Raw genomic sequence first — 20,989 nt, forward strand, 5'->3', positions numbered from 1 at the left:
ATCCTAGCACCCAAACATAACTTAACGCAGTTTACTTTACCATGTGCCTGACTCTTATGTAAGAACATTTAATAGAATGTGTACCTCTTATCACTAAGATAACAAATTCCTGCATGTCTGTGCAACATGGAGGTACTCTAAATATGCGGCGACCGAATGTTTTTTCGAGAGATTAGTGATAGAAGAAAAGGGGTGGGATCCTCGGACTCGTCCCCCCCCCCCGGGGAGTTCTCCATCAAAATTGGGGGGGGGCGGAACTGAGCAAAGTTGTACTGTCGCTCAAGGGTCTTGCCAACGACAGGCGCATCTTGAAGTCTTTGCAACGAAGAATTTTCCGGGCTTGTTCTGATGTTACTGTCAGATAAGTGAGATAAGTCTCAACAACAACCATCGTTGAAATATTTATTATATACGGAAGCTACGTAAACACTTTGCACATTACCATAATGCGCAAGGCAAAGCAAGCAAATACCGCCAACAATTTGGTCTCATTTGCCTGGCTTTAATAGGTATTGGTAAACAATGACAACTGCACTAACCAACAGGCTGGCTTCAGGTAGATTTGCCACAGGTGGCGATCTTTTAAAATGTGCAGTAGATTCGAAAATGGAATGAAAAGAATTACGCCTGTAATGCAGTCAGCTGAAGAGAAAAGTTCAGTGTTTTGACTTCACGAAGAGACTTATCTGCATGTCTATTAAATTAATACCTTCCGTCTGCGGAGAGAATTGTAAACGCTTTCGTTGGATTTCAAAATAAGAGAAAATTTTACCAAAACCACTTTTCTCTTTTTGTCAACATCCATCCTCTCCTTATCGCAACCGGTCAGCTCAAACCATAAATAAAAAACTGACTCAAAAATACGACAGTGTAAGGGGGAAGGTTAAGGGGAAAAGGGCCAGATGAGAAAAAGAACGAACGAAGAAAAAGACGCGGGGAGGGGCGGAAAGGAGAAGAGGAACTTCCACTTCATTGCCATCACTTTCACTCACTTCGAAGGTCAGGTGCACGTTTCGCTCAGACCTGAGGCTGGGTTGGTAGAATCAACAGGTGAAGGGAAGAAGAGGTAGAACCGAAAGGTCGCCGCTTGGAAAGTTTAGCTGGCTACATACAACTTAGGGAAATTTGAATTATTTTGGATGGAATCCTGAGTGTGAACGAGGTGTGTGTTTGGAGCGAAAAGGAAATATGAACTTCTGGTGTTCGAAAGTACCTCCTCGTTGATACTTTACCTTTTCATTTTGACAAGGAATTCATATATTTTGGAAACATGAGTCATGACGGATCATCGTGTAAATCTTACATAAAACATCCAACTGAAAAGGTATGTAGCTATTTGAAGTTCTGTGGATATATATATATATATATAATTTTAGAACTTCCTCTGTATTAAAAGTGAATGAGATGCGAGTCGGATAAAATAGAAACTGTCAAGATAGCATAGTGTAAGTCGAATCAAAAAATAAATTATGCCATGTCGTTTAACCGTCAGTTGGCATACTACGTATCACCAATGACTCAAACATCATATTTTTCTTCTTTTTAATTTTATTTGTTTACAACTTGAAGAATATTATGTACGTAGTAATCTTCAAGCTCATACCTTCAGTATTTTAATCAAAATAACAAACGTCTTTTATTTTAAAATGAAATTATTAATAATATCTGCTTATAAATGGAAATTGAATTGAGCAATATTTTCAAAAAAATAGTGTCTTTTGTTTATTGACTGTCAGAATAAAAATGTCAATATTACATTTTTATTCGAATATTAATTAACCGATTCTTTACCAAGTAAGCTGAAATACTTCGAACTTTCTCTTGAATATATATATATATAATTTTAGAATTTTCTCTGTATTAAAAGTATTTAATTTATTTTTTAATTCGTAAATCTTAGCAGAATGTTCTACTATGTTGTAAATGATATTAGCATGATTAGTAAGCTGTAACTGAACAATTTGCATTGCTTTTTAGTTTAAAATCAGGCATTTAAATTCCGTAAAACAGCAAATTTAAGCAAGCCCCACGTTAATTTTTTTCTAAACAGTGGTAGTGAAGTAAATTTTTTTTTTTTTTTTTTTCAGTTATTTTTCTGAGAAACCTTTGTGTTAGAGCACATAAATTAGTTCTGATTCTTACTTTAAGAAAATTAAAGAATATTAATAAAGTAATCAGCAAAGTCATTGTTTCGGGTAAGTGTACATCTTGCATCCAAAGTCTGTGTGTTGAAAACGCGTGTTTATTTACAAGTTTTAAGTGGGCGTATCTGGAAAATTATTTTCTACAAATCGTAGAATAATTAAAATAAATTTCAGTACGCTAGTTTTATAGATGCATTGTGGGAATGTTTAAAAATAAGGTATTTTCAATTTCCTTAGGGGTGCTTCTCAGGTATTGTATTTAGATTACCAGAAATCTGCTCGAACATGTAGAAAAAAGATGTTTTGTTACGTTGATTTCATTAGAAAGAATGTCATCATCGTAGAGAAATTTTTATTGCATTCATAAAAAGCTATTATTTCATGATATGTACTAACATAACTTTCTTAATCGGATGAGAACTCGATGAAATGCTGGTAAAAATTAGAGAGAAAGCAAAGATTGTGAGAAAAACTCGTAAATCTAATTGATTTTCCCATGTTAACATATCTAAAGCTTAATTAAGATACAATAACACGCCGAACAAATACTAATTCAGAAGTCAAACAACAAAAATCAGCGTTAACGCTGATTTTTTAAAATTAACAGAATTCTCACAGAATTAACAGAATTATTCAAAATTAAACAGAAAAGCAATATTAGATTGGCGTAGATTTTGAATAAAGCAAATGTTACGCAAAATTTATATGCCAATTAATGTTGGCATTTTGCTTAACTTAGAATTTGATACTGGCATGTTTATTTTTTCAGTTAGAATTTTTATGTTTTGTTTAAACGATACTTTTATATAACTCTGTGCAAGTTAAATACGAAAGTTAAAAGTTGGCGAATTTGTTGCTCTGACGAATACTGAAAATAAGTTTTGCCTTTTGAAATTGCAATTTACTCTTGATTTTCTGCACTAAAGCAGGTTACGGATACGGGAAAATTACAGATAATACAAATTGTCAAATTCCATGCTTATTGTATATGTTTATTTCTTTAAAAAATCTGTAATTTTGCGCTCGCTTTGAAAAAGTTTAAATATTTGTGGAATTTCACTGCCTATTTTTCGAGTACAAACGAAAAGCGTTTTTATCTTTTTTATGAAAACTAAAATATATTTTTGAGGTTTTAAAATTCACTCTCAGGTATTTACTATCCGAAAGCTCAAAATACTGTGAACGTGTTTTAACAGCTGAGACTCTTTTTATAAACGTCAATAAAAGTGCGCTAATGTTTGGTTGCATTTAGCATTCAAGAACTCAGATAAACATTCTGTGATCTACCCACTGTTCGTAATTAAGGAAGTTAATGATGCATATGAAGTTATTAGCTACTTACTCATTCAATGCAAATTTGATTTTATTGCTCGATAGATCGTAAATCTGAAGTATACTACTTGGAACTGTTTTCTGTTATACGATAAAGCTTTTTGCGGCAAAGGAAATGATTCAGAGTTGCAATGTCTGTTGCCAATAAGAATTTTAGAAAAGTATTTTCTGTATTAATACATTTTCAGTACAGAAGACTCCGCTTAATATCATTGCGGTTTAATAATATTATTCGGATATTGTTATCGAATTTCCCAAGTTCCGCCCGTCTGTATATATGAAAGGATGGAAAACACTTAGCTTATTATGATCAAGAATTCGATAATTATTATCAAAATATTATAAATCGCACTTTTTAAATCGAAGTAAAGTTAAGAGAGAAGAGAAATACGCTAAAGTTAAATTTAAAACTAGGCGAAACAGCAGCTTTTATATTTTTCGAAAAAATGTACGCCAAACACAAAGCGGCTGTTTTGCCTAATTTTAAGTGAAGTAAAGTCGCCAAATAAAGTCCGAATAGGTGATAAAATTGCCTAAAACCGGAAAAATATCTCCAACAAAGAGATTTAAATCGCGAAAGAGTTTGGTTTTCGTTTAAGTTTAACCACTAAGGCCATTTACCATTAGAGTTTAATCCTAGTATCCGGTGCACACGGGATTTAGCTACTTTTGGCGACTTTACGATGAGCAGTAAAAACGGGACATATACGATGAGTTAACGAGTCATTCAAAGAAAATATATAGTTAAACATAGTATATACTATGCATTATAGTATATATACTATGTATATACACACATAGTATATAGTGTATAGTATATATATAGACATTCTTTGGATCATTTTTGGTGTTGGCGATAATTTTCAAAGTCGGGCCAAGGCTGCACCGTATACTAGGATTTTACCAAAATTAGCAAAAAAGCAGCCTTAGTTTGGCGTAAATTTTTATTAACTATGTCAATTTTGAGGGAATCAGACACAGGTTCATCTTCGACAGGAGCAAAAACAGTCTGCAGAATATTTATTTCCTGAAAACTTGTACGTGAAACTAAGGTTGGTTTTTTATCTTTAATTTAAAATTGGTACGGTACTGTTCTGTTATCAGGACCGGGTCTAGAAATGTATGTATGGATGGATGTGTTCATGTCTGCATATATATATATATATATGTACATACGTATATATCTATATGTGTACACACGTATATGTGCACATGCATAAACTTCTGAATCCGGTCTTGATAACAGAAGAGTACCTTAAAATTTTATATTGGCATGTTTTCTTCCAATGAGGGATGCAATCCGATATAAAGGTTATTAGATATAAAGATATTATATATGAAGATTTAGGGATTCGGCCAAATAATTTCCATATTTGTTGTATATCGGCCAAATAATTTCCACAAATGTTATGAGCAGTTCATAAATGAACTTTTGCATTAATGATATTATGAACAGTTCGTAAATTAACTTTTACTTTCCCTAATTGAAATGTTTGTCTGGTTTTAAGGATATGTTTTTTTTTTTAATCGCTTAATGTTATTATTCAATTAATGCTATCAAAATAGTGGTGGACAAAAGTCATCAAGTTTAGAGGTGTACTGTGACAGATGATAATGTATTGCATGTTATTATTTGAGGATGGAATAATATCTATGAGCCTTAAAGTAGCTAAAGGTAAACTTTTCGCTTCAGAAAGCCACCCGACAGAGTTGGCGACTTTTCGTAGGTGCTCGGATACTCAGTGTACCAAAAGAATACCTAACAACTAGGAAGGAAATACATACTTTCCGTCGAATTTTGAAACAAAATGTTTGGAATATACATATCAAAGACTGACGCATTGGCTGCCCCCGCGGTGGTGAACTTTATCAGTAGCACCCCCCACCCCTCCCTGAGTGGTTAAGACGCTGAATGCTGATAGTTTTGGGTTCGAACCAAGGCGAAATGGCTGGCTGCATGGTTTAATTTTCGTGGTTTTAGCGGTGTGTAACATTGGATAAGAGTCGGTTTGCATTGAAAGTCTTCCAAAAAAGGGCATCCTCATTTTAGACAGATAGCTCTGATGTTGTTTGTCATATTCAAGTAATGTAACGTAACCGTGGAAGTGCTCTCACTTTAAAGATGCTAGGGGTTCATCAGAATACGTTCTCTAAGTTTGTCGATGACCGTTTTAAATGTTTCAAATTCGATCAGTGTCATTAAAACTCTTCCTCATTTGCCATAAATGCAATTATGGGCAAACTACAGTCTGTCTATCATAAGAAAACCTCTCGCCAGTTAGTCTACCACTGTCTGTTGCCGTAGAAACGAGCATTGATCCATTTTCGGTAGGGGTGTCTTGAAGACGAATGATAACTCTTTTCCCCTCAGCCAACAGTCACCAAAAGTAAAATAACAATAAAGCAACCCTTGGCTCGCCCCTATTTGAAATATACTAAGACTGTTGCTATAGCGACCGCCACCCGCCAGACACTGTGGCGGGTCTGTTCTTCTCGCAGACAGACAGTAGTTTGTAGTGTCATCATCCCGCCGACACTGTTTTACCATAGAGGAATCCCTTGCCGAATTTTTCTTTTTTGTTCACTCTGTGAAAGTGTGTACCCGTGGACCTGGTACACTGCGGGGAAAAAAAAGGGGGTTGGCAGTTCTATATCTTATGTTCTACTAGGCCGATTGACGAAATTCAAATTGTGTTTTTCATGCCTCCAAAGCGGGACTTAGGATATATATTAGATTTATAGGTACTATTCGGTTTTGAGGGCCGTAAAAAATCGCCAAACTATTGATGCCAATGCTGCCAAAAATAATTGCGGCAACCCTAATAATTGCGGCAAGAAAGGAAGTATAATAGTGAATAACTATTTAAGATTGATGTTTTAATTTAGATGAAAGGTTAATTTCATATAATACATTTTTATTATTATGATTTATATGAAAAAGGCTAAACGTGACTGAATGGAAGCATAAGAGTCAGTAACTATTTCAAGTCATTATTATAATTTATATAAAAATTGCTAAACATAACTGAATGGATGCCTGCATCGCTCTTTCGCTACCGACTTATCGATAAAGCATAATTTTATCTCGTTGGTTGTTCAAACGTAATTTTCTATAATAATGATGCCTTTTCTTTGAAAATATTCTCGGTAAAGCGCAGAATCGCTCACTTATTTGTTTGCCGCTTTTTACAAGGGTAAAAACAATTGGATTTTTGTCAATTTTCCTTTACTTTTTAAGTGAAAATAGGTCAATGTGCACATGGATACCGAGTATGTGCAATTCTTAAAAACGCGTCAAGCAGTGGGTGATTCTGCACTTTACCCAAAATTCTATTGCCGAGTTTTTGTCATGGGCAATTCCCAAATTGTTAAATCCATAGGATATCAAAAAAGGATTTAAAATCGAAAAAGGATTTAAAAATTAAACTTTTTAAATCGAAAAAGGATTTAAAAAATAAATTTCAATTGCGTCTTAAGAAATATAGAACTGATAAACTGAAATCAGCGCGTACGCTAGATTTGGCGCGCTGTTAAATGGGCACGTTTGCTAGATTTGGAGCTTTTGCGCGTACATTTTCGCTGCAATTTTGTTACTGCCCTCGAAACTGAATAGTACCGATTTATATATAGCATTGTTCTAATATAGGTATTTTGACACAAAATCGGAATTTTTCGGAAATGACGATTTGTTTTTCTCATATTTCAATTCTACGACTCAAATTTTGGTTAAATATTAAATTTTGTAAAACTTAGTGGGAAATTTGGGGAGAAATTCAAAAATTTATCTTGGCGCATTTTATTCAGTTTGCTTCAAAAATAACTCACTTGGCGAACTACTTAATACTATTTTCCCTTCTCTTTTTTACATTGTGCATGAGCGGAAAAAAAGTAACAACGTTCCTACTTTCAAATAATTTTATCAAGTGCCTAAACCACATTTGATGTTATTATCGCTTTCAACAAATTTATCAAAATTTCAAAACGCGCCAATATATAAATTCACGTATATCTTCGGAAATTTTGAATAAAAAACTCTAATTTGTTGCAGGTATGCTTAAAATTACATATACTTTAATATGATAGTAAAAATTTTATAGATTGTAATTAAAACTTTCTTTCGGAAGACTTGTAAAAAATATTAAAAAATAAAAATCTTAAAAAGAAATCATAAAAAAAATGGGCGAATTTTATTTAGAATGAGCCTAAATTTCGAAATGTGAAAGGAAGAATCAAATAAGTTTGATAAAAAAAAAAGTGACATTAATAGGTATATAACAAATTGAATTAACATTGAGGAGTTAAAATTTCGAGAGTTAATTTTTTAAAAACTGCTCGTGCGATTTTTACAAAACTTGGCAGTCTGGCATAATTTGAGTCGTCGAATCGAAATACGGGAAAAAAATTGGCATGTCATTTAAAAAGAAGGCCGATTTTTGTATCAAAATATCTATATTAGTACATTGCTATGTATAAATCTAATGCATATCCTAAGTCACGCTTTCGAGACATGAAAAAGGCAAATTGAATTTCGTGAATCGGCCTAGTAGAACGGAGATTTAAAACTGTCGTGTGTTTTTTTTGGGGGGGGCGCAGTGTACCTGCATGGAGAAATGGACCTGTATCGACAGGTGACGTCATTGAGTGTGGGCCTGCTTTGAAAGGTGGCATCAGAAAGAAAAACTCATCTGATATTGAAATCAGAGCACAACCCCGGGTTCGAATCCCGAAGATGGTGTATTTAATTATGGCAAAGCACACGAGGGCTATCTGCCTAAGGGGAGGGATGCCTTCGTGGAGGACTTTCTATTGGAAACTGGCTCGTATACACGTTACACATGGAGAAAACTACGAAAACGTCCATGCAGCCAGCCCGTTCGCGGGATTCGAACCTCGGACCGAACTACCAGTGTTCAGCGACTTCACCGCTCGGCGCTGGTGGGCCCTCGAATCCCGAAGAAGGCAAGGTTGTAACTGTCCGTCCCTTTATAGGAGGCAACGCTGGTCGCCTGTTAGGTGCTTCCTTAATGAAATGGCCACTACTTCCGGCCCTTATACACTAGCGCAATGGCTATTAAATAAAGCGCCCGGCCATTAACCCCTTCGAGCCGGGTAGCGAAAACGCGCGCTTATCGCGGAGGCCGGCAGTGTCTTCCGCGAGCGTCTCTCCAGGGCCGGGGGCTTTTTTGCTACTAAGCCTAAATCCATGAAATTTCCGAAGTATCAACGCATTGTTTAATAATGCTCTATAGAGTATTTAAACGGCTTATGCTTTATAGATATTTATATATATATACTTTAATTACCTTATTTCTTGTTTAAATGCATATTTTACACATTTTATTTTAATTACTCAGCATTTTATGACTTTTAACATTATACATCTGAAAACTAAATATATTACTTAAAATTCTCTTTTCGTATGAAAAATTTGAAAACAGGGATCTACACACAGTCCTACGTTACATTCCTTGAACTCGTGTAATAACTCATTTGCCGTTTTGGAGGATTTTTCCGGGAATGTGAACAAACGAAGCATCGTCGTCTCATTTTCTTATCAGTCTCTTCTGAACAAAGTTTTGGAAAATGTCTTTCAGTTAATCTTTCAGAATCAATATCAGAATATCAAAATTTCAGAATCAATATCTGAAATATTTTGCATCATTTCTGCTATTTCATGCTCTGTTAAACATTTTCGACGTTTCGACATTGAAACGGTAAAAACAGAAAGAATTCACGTCTAACAAGATCCAATTATTTTCTAAAAACTGAACTGGAAACCGAAATACTCAACGCTTTAGCGCATATAAAACTTCTACTTACAATAAACAACTACCACGTGCGTATAAAGTGCTATTTAAAGAGACGTCATAAATCACGCCATTCGGAAACATTTAGTTCCCCGTTTGTTTATATAATCAAAAACACGAGTATGTGAGTCATGCTTCTCTCATTTCGAGTAGAAGGTCTAATGTACATGTATCTGAAACCATATGGACATATAGTGCCATCTTGTGGCAGAAATTATAGTTTGAAAAACGTTCCAAGGTACTGGCACAAATACGTGACATTCGGTAGTAAACGCAACAATGCTCTGGCACGCCTGCGTGTGGGCCGGTAGATAAGTGTGTTCGTTGCTGGCACGTATACGTGACAGTCGGCGCGAAGAGGTTAAAAAATATATGTATATACTTTGGAATCATGGTTGGAAAAGTCGAAAACTTTAATTCTTGGCGAGATCGTCAACTGATTTGTTCCATCTTCATATATGCGGCCATCATCACAAAGACAGCACACATTGGTAAAAGGAAACCTTCGTCACACCACTTTCTATCATAAATATCCATGCGGAATAATATGCGATAACTTTTATTCTACGAAAATAGCGCACCAAAGGTCAGTTTTAAAAAGTACTTGTGATTACAGAGGCGAAAAGAAGCCAAATGGCCTTTTACGCAATTGAGCAAATAAACGAAGAAAGTGCCACTTTCACTCTCTTTGAAGGACAGAATATCTAATTTTTCCTCCATTCAAGGTAGAGGTTCTCAATGATACGCTGTCCCCCGGAAAATCACCCACGCTATTCCTTGCAAGTTTTGTTTCTTACCGCCAATCACACCGTGCTGTGAAGTTTAAACACTAGATCTTCCTTGTTACGCGTTTGGGAAGGTTATTTTTAAACTAAGACGTAATCAAAATGATAAGGACATTACTTTTGTTCGCATTTCTTCGGTTAAAAGTTGAACAGGATATTCAAACAGAAAAATTCGTTAAATGTATTTATTCTCCATTCTAATGAAGGATGTTTTTACTTTCTTGTACGAAGTAAAAAGGAAGTATTGTAATCGCGAAAAGTTTAAGGCAGCATATTTAAACGAAAATATCCATTTTGACCGCTATCGAATGCAATTTAACGATGGTTTTGCGTGATATCTGTACGTAAGGACAGAATAAAAGACTCTTTTCCTTCAAAAAAATTATAAAACTGCTTTAAAATGAATTCTGAAGAGAATTTTTCGTGGCGTCTTTACGAACGTATGTACGTACGAACGTATCTCGCATCACTCAAAAACGAGTAGCCTCAGAACGTTGAAATTTTGCATATAGGACTGCTATAACATGTAGATGTGCACCTCGTATTTTGTTTGCAATCGGCGGTAAAATCCTAGTATACGGTGCAGCCTTGGCGCGATTTTGAAAATTATCGCCAACACCAAAAATGATCCAAAGAACGTCTATGTATATAGACTATACACTATGTGTGTATATACATAGTATATACACTATATACACAGTATTATACTATGTATAACTATATGTATTCTTTTGAATAACCCGTTTACTACTCATCGTATATGTCCCGTTTTTACTGCTCATCATAAAGTCGCCAAATCCCGTGTGCACCGGATACTAGGATTAAACCCAATCGTCCTCACCAAACGTATATAAATATATTTATATATATATCTACTCTATTACCCGGCTCAGTGATCTCAGTTTCTTTACTCTTATATGTTTGTAAATTGTACATTTTTTGCTTTAAAAATTATTGAATTATGTTGTTTTTATCTTCCGGTTAACGATTTTATGCCTTTAGTAAATCTGTGTGCAATATTTTTAGAATCATCAGCAATTTTAAAGTTGTTAAATTGCCTTTAAGCCTGTTTTTAATGGCGGTCATTGATGTTTACATTTGAAACAGGAGACTAGTGGATTTGTTGCCAATCTAGAGAAACTTAGCTTCGCAACAACACAGATAGCACATTCATTTATTATTGTCAATTAAATCATGCTTAATTCTTTCTGGAATTTTTTCGAGGAAATAAGCGTTTGAGATTTATTTCGTAATTTTTAATATAGATATTTTGAGTTTTTATGTATTTTTGCCTTCTCGCGAAGTGAGAACTGAATTAATTAAATGAGAAATACTCAATCGTATGTGAAAAACTGTTTCTTTTTTGTTTTGTTTGCTTAATTTCTTTTATACATAGTTCTAGCTTTATTATAGTATCTGAATAGAACATGTGGCAACGATTAGATAATTCTTTAAATGATGAATTTTGTGAATTCTGAGTTATAATATGAACGAAATATAATACTGTTAAGTAAACCTAGCGCCAGAGTGTCGCTATGGTAAACAAAGTGAATTTTAAAGAATGCATTTATTCTACTTATACTACTTATTTATGCGCTGTCGGCGAAGTAGGTTTAATTCAATCTAATAAGTTTAAATAAAATGCAAGAAAAAATGCGTATAATTTAATATTCCGTACAAGGAAGTCATGTGGTGTACACATCAGAATTTTTTATGTAAAATATGCCAGGGAAAAAGAAAAGTATTTGTGTATATTTAACGATCTATACTAATTTCGCGCAGTCGTTTTTAGTCGAATCACGTGACTACAAATCGCTTTTCAGTAAAACGGAAAGCAAGTGTTTTACCAATTCCAATCTAGTGACAGTGTCATGTATTTGTTTGATTTCAACGATTTGAAATTCCGGGAGAAATCTTTGAGATTTAAAACATTATCATATCTTATAAGGAACAAAAGTTGAGATACATATTTAATTTAAACACTTTCGGATATTTCATACGAATTTTCGTATTTTACATTCATTATATTCTCAATAGTGTTGTTAGATTTTTTGCCGCCCAGGGTGATCCGTTTCCCGCCCCTCTTTGATACTCTCCAAAAAGTCTATAAAATGTCAAAACGACATATAGAGAATTAAATAAAATCTCTACGTTTATTTTGAAATAAAACTTTAACTCCAATTTTCTCAAGTGTTATTTTTAGCCCAAAGCGATATTAATTTCGTTTTGGCATTTTGCGTCGATTCACTTTCTGCGTTGATTCACTTTTCAAACTGTGGCCACCAAATATTACAGCCCTGTATTATATTTAAAGAAATTAAATAATGTAGGTATGTTTCTCGCATTGTGATAAAACATCGGTACATAGAGCCATCGAATTTTGAATGACGTTATCCTCCTACGTATATGGAAGTGTGGAAGCCCAAATTCGGAATTTGTTTTATTATCGATTTCATATTTTATAAAACTTTAACGAATTTTTTATTAACAAACTCAACGATTTGAAAGCGAGCAGTGGCAACACTCTACGGGGAAAAAAAGACCTTTTTATCTTCAGCGCGCGGAACTGTGTATCGGAAATTCTAAAGATATGCTCGTTTTAAAATTATTTTGCGACATTGCTATTTAACTGAATTTTATGGTTTAAGTGCAAAGATTAGGATATTTAATAAATAAAGGTAACACACAAAACGTTAAAAAAGCTTCCCTTGGGGTAATATAAAATCTGAAAATTTTTCAGATTTTTTTTTTTCCGGTCATGGGAAAAATTCTACCGCTTTGCTACTGAAATCTTTCCAGTACACTTCATTCTCAGAATTAATGAAGAGTATTTGTTTTTCCTGTTTCTAACAATAGTTTTTCCCCGTCTGAAAATTATAACACCATTGGTGGCTGAAAGGAAATCATTTATTTCAGTAAAGTCTTTTAGAAACTTGAACTGGAAATTTTGACGGTACTCAAATTAAATGCTCAAATTTATGCTTTGGATTAAAATTTTAATACATAACGTATTTTTCATGTAATTTCTCATGAAATAATATTAGAATTGCATGAATAAGAAAGAAAAAGAGTACATGAAAAAAAATCTTTAAGACCGTGATTCTCATCCTTTTTAAAGCTGCTACCCCCTCTAAGAAGCGAAATATTTTCTAACGCGCCCTATGTGAAAATCCTGTAATTTAGGGTATAGGAAAAGAGGGGGATTCTGAATTAAAAAAGGCAAAAATTTTAAGTAATTTTTTCAGTACACTTACCTAGCAAATTTATTAACTCGATAGTTTTGCTCTGGAAGGTACATTCCTTTGGTTATGCTCTGGAAGGTGCATTCCTTTGGTTAAAATTGAAATAACTAATACAAAAAATATATAAATAAAGAAAATCTAAAAGGCTTCAGATTTTAAATTGCGTCCAAAGAAGCGTTTACTTAGCATTTTGTCTGTTACCTTTACCTATTAAATATCATGTTCTTCGCTCTTAAACCATAAAATTCAGGTTAAGAGCAATACCGCAAAATAATTTTAAAATGAGCCTATCTTTAGAATTTCCGATACACAGTCTCGCGGGCTGGAGATAAAAATGTTTTTTATGTACAACGTTGCCATTGCTCGCTTTGAAATCCTTAAAAATTCGTTAAAGATTCACAAAATATGAAATCGATAATAAAACAAATTCCAAATTCCGATTTCCAAATGCCCATATTCGCAGTAGGATTACGTCATTCAAATATGGATGGCTCCAGGTACCGTTGTTTTATCACAACGCGAGAAACATACATACATTGATGCAGATTCTTCATTATTTAATTTCTTCAAATATAATACAGGGCGATAATATTTGGTGGCATCAGTTTGAAAAGTGAAACAGCACTTGTAGTGAATCTACGCAAAATGCCAAAACGAAATTAGTAGTCCTTCTAAGCAAATTGCCCCTTTGGACTAATAACTAAGTTACTTACTTGCATTTGTAATGTTACAATGCATAGCAGCAGGCATTAAACGATTTTTTTAGGAAGGTACATTCGCCAGCTTCTTTCGTTTAGCAAGATAAAATGCTTTCGTCATCAGATTATTTCGATTGCGGTGAAATGACTTATAACATACAGAATACATCTCTTAAGTTAATTATTTCAAGGTTTGTTGTTTTAATAAAAGGAATATTTTATTGGTAAGACTTTTCTTTGAATATAAGAAAACTCTATTTAATTATCCGTGATCGATAAACAATATTGGTGCATATATTTTTTTTCATAGAGAATTGTATACGGTATGCGGTTCCAGAACGAAAAAGATCCTAAAGTTATTATTATCAGGCGGATATTGTGTAATAAAAATATTTTAAACATCTTTAATTTATTTTACAATTTATGCGAACGATGTCTGAAACCATACATTGAGGGCAAGCAAACTAACGGTGGTCAAATTTAATTAAACCTTTTTCGCAGCTATCTCAAAAATGCAACAAATAACTGGAATTCGAGTTCATATTACTTGATTGAAAGAAAAAAAGTATTGTGAGTGTATCTTACCTAATTCAAATTAGTCATTGTCTTTGCACAACGGCTTTTCGAAGACCACCAGTGAGATAAGTCTTAGCCGAATGCGCATCGTAAGAACACCCCAAAATGACCAGTCTTGCCCCTTTCACGACAAAGAAAAAAGTGTATGAAAAATAGAACTTTCTTTTTCACTTGATGACCTTGGCGAGAATTTGGCCCTGAAAAAGTCCGAGAATATCTATGAGAGAAGAAGATGAGGCGGGGTTTTTGGTTATCTTCTTCACAATTCTAAATGGATGATGCAGGTGTTAAAAAGATAAGAAATCTCATTAGATAATAGCAGTTTAGTCAAGGTGATTACAGAATGTTTGAAACTCGCAAACGGTTACGCTTTTAACATTAAAATGGCAATAAACAAACTGCCAGCTTCTTCTGATACTTTGTGTATTGCAGTTTTTCGACCTTCCTCTGTTTCTATATGGTGTTTAATATCATGTATCTATACGTAATATATTATATAATTTAGAATTTAATATCCGTGTAACTTGAAACGGAGACACCGAAAAAGTTATTATTTACTAAACACTTCGTAAGAAATCTCTTCGAGGTATTTATTGTTTTCAAAACTATGCACAACGGATTTTGCGAAATACTCCAATGGTTATTTCTTAACGACGAAAACTCTTCTTTCAAGAACAGATTGCGTCAGTTTACGATAAAATGATATGGCACTGTGATGAAAGCTATCTTTTCTTCCTGATGGTGCACTGCGCAAAAAAAGAAAGAAAAAATTTGAACATTTTCAGATTTTATATTACGCCCAAAGGGACTTTTTTTTAAAGTTTTGTGTGTTACCTTTATTTATTAAATATCATGTTCTTCGCTCTTAAACCATAAAATTCAGCTCAACAGCAATATCGAAAAATAATTTTAAAATGAGCACAGCTTTAGAATTTCCGATACAGTTTCGCGCGCTGGAGATACCGTACAGTGTTGCCATTGCTCGCTTTGAAATCTTTGAGTTTGTTAATCAAAAATTCTTTAGAGTGTTACAAAATATTAAATCGATAATAAAACAAATTCCAAACTCCAAATTAGGGCTTCCAGATGCCCGTATTCTTTGCAAGATTACATTTTTCAGAATTTGATGGCTCTAGGTACCGTTGTTTTATCACAATGCATACATGCATTTATGCAGATTCTTCATTATTTAATTTCTTTAAATATAGCACAGGGCCATAATATTTGGTGGCAACAATATGAAAAGTAAACCGATATTCATAGTGAACCAACGCAAAATGTCGAAACGAAATTAATAGATCTTCTGGACTGTAACGCCCTTTGGGCTAAAAAATAGACAGTTCAGTATCTCCCATTCTACTGAGCCGATTAATGAAATTCAAGGTACTTTTCCATTTTGCCGGCGCAAACGATAAAGTCGCCAATAATGGTATAACTGATGCCAAACGGAATATCTTTTTTGGTAACCTTGTACCGCTGTACTTTCAAAACAAGTCGCAGCCATTTTGTACCGGATTTATTGTTTCTTTCAATACTGGCATACAATTGCATAGAATATTTACAAAGCTTTTTTATTTATGCTCTATGACCATTCGCGGTAATTAAGTCAATTAATATGCAATCACACCGCTCACCCGAAGGAGAAAATATAGAAAAGGCAAAATCAAGGGTTAAATTCACCAATTCTAATGAGAATGCACTAGCAAAGTAAAGCACTGCGGTTTTACATAATTTCTGAGTAAGCTATTCGTACGAATTGAAATAATTCTTGCCTTTAAACTTGTATTCCAAATTAATATTTAACTTGAAATTAATGTAGATAATTACTGAGAGAATTATATTTTTGTAGCGTAGTTTATGTTAGATGAGATCGCTTGGGGTCACGTGATATGAACTGGCGCATCAGGATGCTGAACCATGATAGCATAGTAAATTCTTAAATTAATGTCTTTTTACAAATTTATTGTCTTTATTTATTGGTTTTTTACAAAATTTTAAGCCATATCAAAATGCTTATGCCTTCAAAATAAAAAATTCTTAGAACTAACATTTGTTAACATTTTTTATCTGTATCTGTTAACATTTTTTATCTGTATCTGTTAACATTTTTTATCTGTATACCTGTATGTTGTTGCCAACAAAGTGTGTTTGGCGAGATTTGCGCCGGCGAAACGGAAGAGTACCAAATTCAACTTGCGTTTTTCATGTTTCGAAAGCGCGACTTAATATATATGTTACGGTGAAACACCGAAAGCTGGAGAATGTTCTACTTTCACCGGTGAACGTCAACATTGACATAGTATCTTGGTGTATGTCCGAAACATTTTCCAAATACTCTTATTTCTGACTTACGCCGGTCGACATTCACCATGTACTAATGGTGAATGTTGAACATATAACAATATTATATTTTCTTCTCCGTCATTCAGTCGCGAATAAACGCACTTGAGACTTGAAATAAGAACTTAAGAACATGAGAACCTGAAACACACAATACATTCAAAATGAGAAAGGAAAATAATAGAAGTTAAAAACTTACTTAATTATACAGTATGTTCTAAATGAGAAAATAAAATAACAGTAATAAAAAACTTAACTAAATTATGTGATTAAAATCTTATTTATTGCAACAACTTAAACTATTATTGCACTTTGAATTGCTCTTTTAGACCTACACCAGAGCATATCTGTGATTGTCGACATACACCGGTGAGGGTCCGAATATACAAGAATGTAGTGAAATATTCGGTCTTTCACCGACGTATTTGGTGAATGTTGATGTTCTTCGGTGAAAGTCGACATTCTCCAATGTCTGTCTTTCACGGTAACATATACAGTCAAAAGTCGTTAATCCGGACTCGTCGGGACTTCGGCGATTCCGGATTATCGATTTTTCCGGATTACAGATCATCAGTTTAAATCTCGTAAGATAGCATGCAGAAATTCTAAAATTAAAAATATGAAACCGTAATTTATGAAATAAAAAACAATTATGATCTAAAGGGTATCAAAATTTACAAAAAAAAAGCTTAATATTTATTTGTTTACTTTATTAAACATTTCTTTCAATGTAAGTTGTTTAAGTTGCTTCGTTTTATGTGATAATACTTTCTCTTTAATTTTATAAACAGACATAATTTCTTGTTCAGTTACAAAGTTCCGCTGTTCAAGTCCCGTTAATTGCTCTGCCGAGAATACGGACTAACTTGTCAATCGAAATTTTTTCGTTTTCACTAACCTCTCTGTCACATTCTTCATGTCTTTATCCATTTTTTGCAGCAATTTCAGTTTTTATTTGATGGACATCAAAACATACTTTCGTTTTGTACGATCCTTTGGGAGCTCCAGAATCGGAAATTCTATTTGACATAATCGAAAGTTCAAGTTTACTTTTATAGTATTAGTCTTACAGTCTGCAAAAAATAATAAGCCGGATCCAATTCGAAAATTAAGGAACAACGCAATCATCAACATTAACTGAAATAGATAATTAGATAATTTTAGCTTATACCGTCCGTTATACATAAAACGCGCACGCGAAAACGTATTCTGCACTTGTGCACACGCATATGCGCAGACGTAAAAGGTCTTACGCGCACGCGTACACGCCTATGCGCATGTGTCAACGCGGCGCATGCGCAGAAAGTTTTTAGCTTTGAGGTCCGGATTATAGATCATTCCGGATTATGGGTGTCCGAATTAACGACTTTTGACTGTATATATATTAGACTTATATATAGCTTTGTTCTAACGTAGGCATTTTGACACAAAATCGGACTTTTCCTGAAAGAACACACCGATTTTTTTTCCCATTTCAATTCTATGAAGCCCACCGGCGGCGAGCAGTAAAAGCCGCTGAACACTGGTAGTTCGGTTCGAGATTTGAATCCCGCAAACGGAGTGGCTGTATGGGTGTTTTCGTGGTTTTCCGCATGTGTAACGTGTATATAATATCGTTTCATTTAGAAAGTTCTTCGCGAAGGCATCCCTCCACTCAGGCAGATAGCCTTCGAGGCTTTGCCATAATCACATAAAACAAACCAATCATTTATATAATTCAAGTTGTACCAAAGTGCCAAAATTTGCAAAAACGTTAAAAGTTGTTTTTACAAAATTAGCTTTGAAAAATTTAGCTCCTCAATGTTAATTGAATTGGATATATATTTCTTAATGTCTTTATTATTATTATTATTATTATTATTAAACTTACACAATTCCTTCTTTTGCTGTTCGAAATTTAGGTTTTTCAAGTCCAATGAAAATTCGCAAAGAATTTCTGATTTTTTTCTTTTCTTTCACAAATTTGTATTTTTTAGTAATTTTTATAAATTTTTCGAAAAAATGCTTGAATTCTAACCTATGAAAGTTTTACCATCACCCTTAAAGTAGATGTATTTCTAGGTATACCACCAAAAAATTAGGATTTTTTATTCAAAACTTTCCAAGATATATATATAGATTATATATATATCTTGGAAATATATATCTTTCCAAGATATATATATATATATATCTGTGAATTTATATATATATAGGCGCGTTTTGAAATTGGGCATATTTGTTATAAGCGATAACAACACTAAAGTTGAAAATATTCCCTGATGGTCTGCGATATTCCCTGATGGTTACAATTACTGTCCACCCTCTGTCCTGATACACAACTTTCTCCACTACACATCTTTGACTGTCTTGTCCTACTGGCCAGGCTCTTCAGAACTGATTTTGCCCCCCCCCTCCCCACGGAGTGCCAGCTCCTATATTCTTGGAGGATCAATGACGTCGCTAGAGCTGTTTTACATACTTTTGGCTCTACTTGATCTTCCTGAACTAGCTTTTAGACAAGACAATAACAACGCCAAATGTAATTTACGCTATTTGTTAAAATTATTTGAAAGAATTAATGATACACTTTTCCCCCCTTCTCATGTACAGCAAAAGGGAAAAGGGGTTACCAAAAATTAAGAATTTCGCCAAGTGAATTATTCTTTGAGCAGACAGAAAAATGTGCCTTGATGAATCTTAAATTTCTCTAAGTTTCTCATCAAATTTTACGAAATTTAATATTTAGGCATAATTTGAATCGTAAAATCGGAACATGGGAAAAATTCGGTATATCTTTTGTGAAAAAGCCGCACAGAATACCTATGTTTTGTGTTAGAATACCTATGATAGAACAATACTAGGTTAATCTTTGGATTATGGTAATTTGGCAATTTTTTGTGAAAATTTGGCGACCAACCCTGCTACAGTAACCTGCTAGTTTTTGTTTGGACACCATTTTGTTTTCACGAAGTAAAGGAATGTTTTTTTTTTTTTTTTTTTTTACTCAACATTTTTTTCCAACAATCTGCTAGCCGAATTACGCTTATGCTAGAACTTTTATGGAACAAAAGTGCTTAATCATGACGAAGATTAGGTGCGAAATTGGGAGAAAGTGCAGAATCGCAAACTGCTTGCCGCGTTTTTAAGAATTGCACATACACGGTATTCATGTACACGTCGACCTATTTTCACTTAAAAAAACATCCCAGAATTACACAAAAATGGCATTTCGCACACTCTTGACTTTATCCATGTACACTGCTAAAGTCCTAGGTAGTAACTTTTATCGCCTTACCAAAATGTCGCCAAACTACCTGTTACCATATTCGAAAGATTAGCCCAATACTATATATAAATTTGATGTATATCCAGTGTCACATTGTCGAGATATGAAAAACGGAAATTAAATTTCGCTAATCGGCCCAGTATAACAGGAGATATAGAATTGTAGCCCCGTTTTTTTGTGCAAAGTGTATTTACATATTAACTGAGAATGATGGTTAACTTTGGTGGTAATTTGACACAATCAGTTTTCCTTTATTTCGGGGGGGGGCAAAATGCTTGGTAATCAGTTCCAAAATAGCTTCTAACGGATTTTTATCCTGAGCTACAACTTTCTGCTGTCACATGAACTCCTCTAAAATGGTGTCTTGCTGTTGCAACATCGCCATACGCTCTTCGATTGACTGGCTGGATTCTCCGATTGCTCTGGTGTGGAAAGAGGTCATGTTCTCTGTCTGATGCGGTTAGCCCAATGAGGTTAGGTCCTAGGCTACGTAGTACTGGTATGAGTATCTTGATGACCAGTCGAACTTCCATGTCTTCAATGTTCCTACCACTGTGGTCTCTGAGTACGGAATGGCGAGCCTCGTTGCCCAGTTCAGCAGTTGGTTAGAAACTTTTTAACCCCTTCCCGTACCATTTACCTCGACGAAACCTGAGTCCAAGTGTTATGGGTCAACGCGTGGTAAACAAGCGATTGATGCTTGAGAACAGTCACAATACGCGCCGAAATGTAAATGCCTGTCTCCTAGTCAGTTTTGCGTAATACTGCTAGATATTACAAGTGTATATTATATTTTG

The 20,989-nt window shown here is 34.2% G+C and overlaps 1 protein-coding gene across 1 annotated transcript in view; it reads left to right on the top strand.

Moving 5' to 3' along the window:
- The first annotated feature begins 1,013 nt into the window (after nucleotides 1-1,013).
- Nucleotides 1,014-20,989, top strand: part of LOC118183464 (uncharacterized) — a 194,202-nt gene continuing 174,226 nt past the window's right edge. Inside the window, exon 1 of the mRNA XM_085812641.1 lies at nucleotides 1,014-1,324. Coding sequence (XP_085668767.1) covers nucleotides 1,271-1,324 — 54 coding nt within the window. The 5' untranslated portion in view covers nucleotides 1,014-1,270. The remainder of the gene's footprint in view (nucleotides 1,325-20,989) is intronic.

This window comes from Stegodyphus dumicola, chromosome 3 (genome assembly GCF_044657685.1).
Source record: "Stegodyphus dumicola isolate Sdum_Otavi_A_Nest chromosome 3, ASM4465768v1".
Lineage (NCBI taxonomy): Eukaryota > Metazoa > Arthropoda > Arachnida > Araneae > Eresidae > Stegodyphus > Stegodyphus dumicola.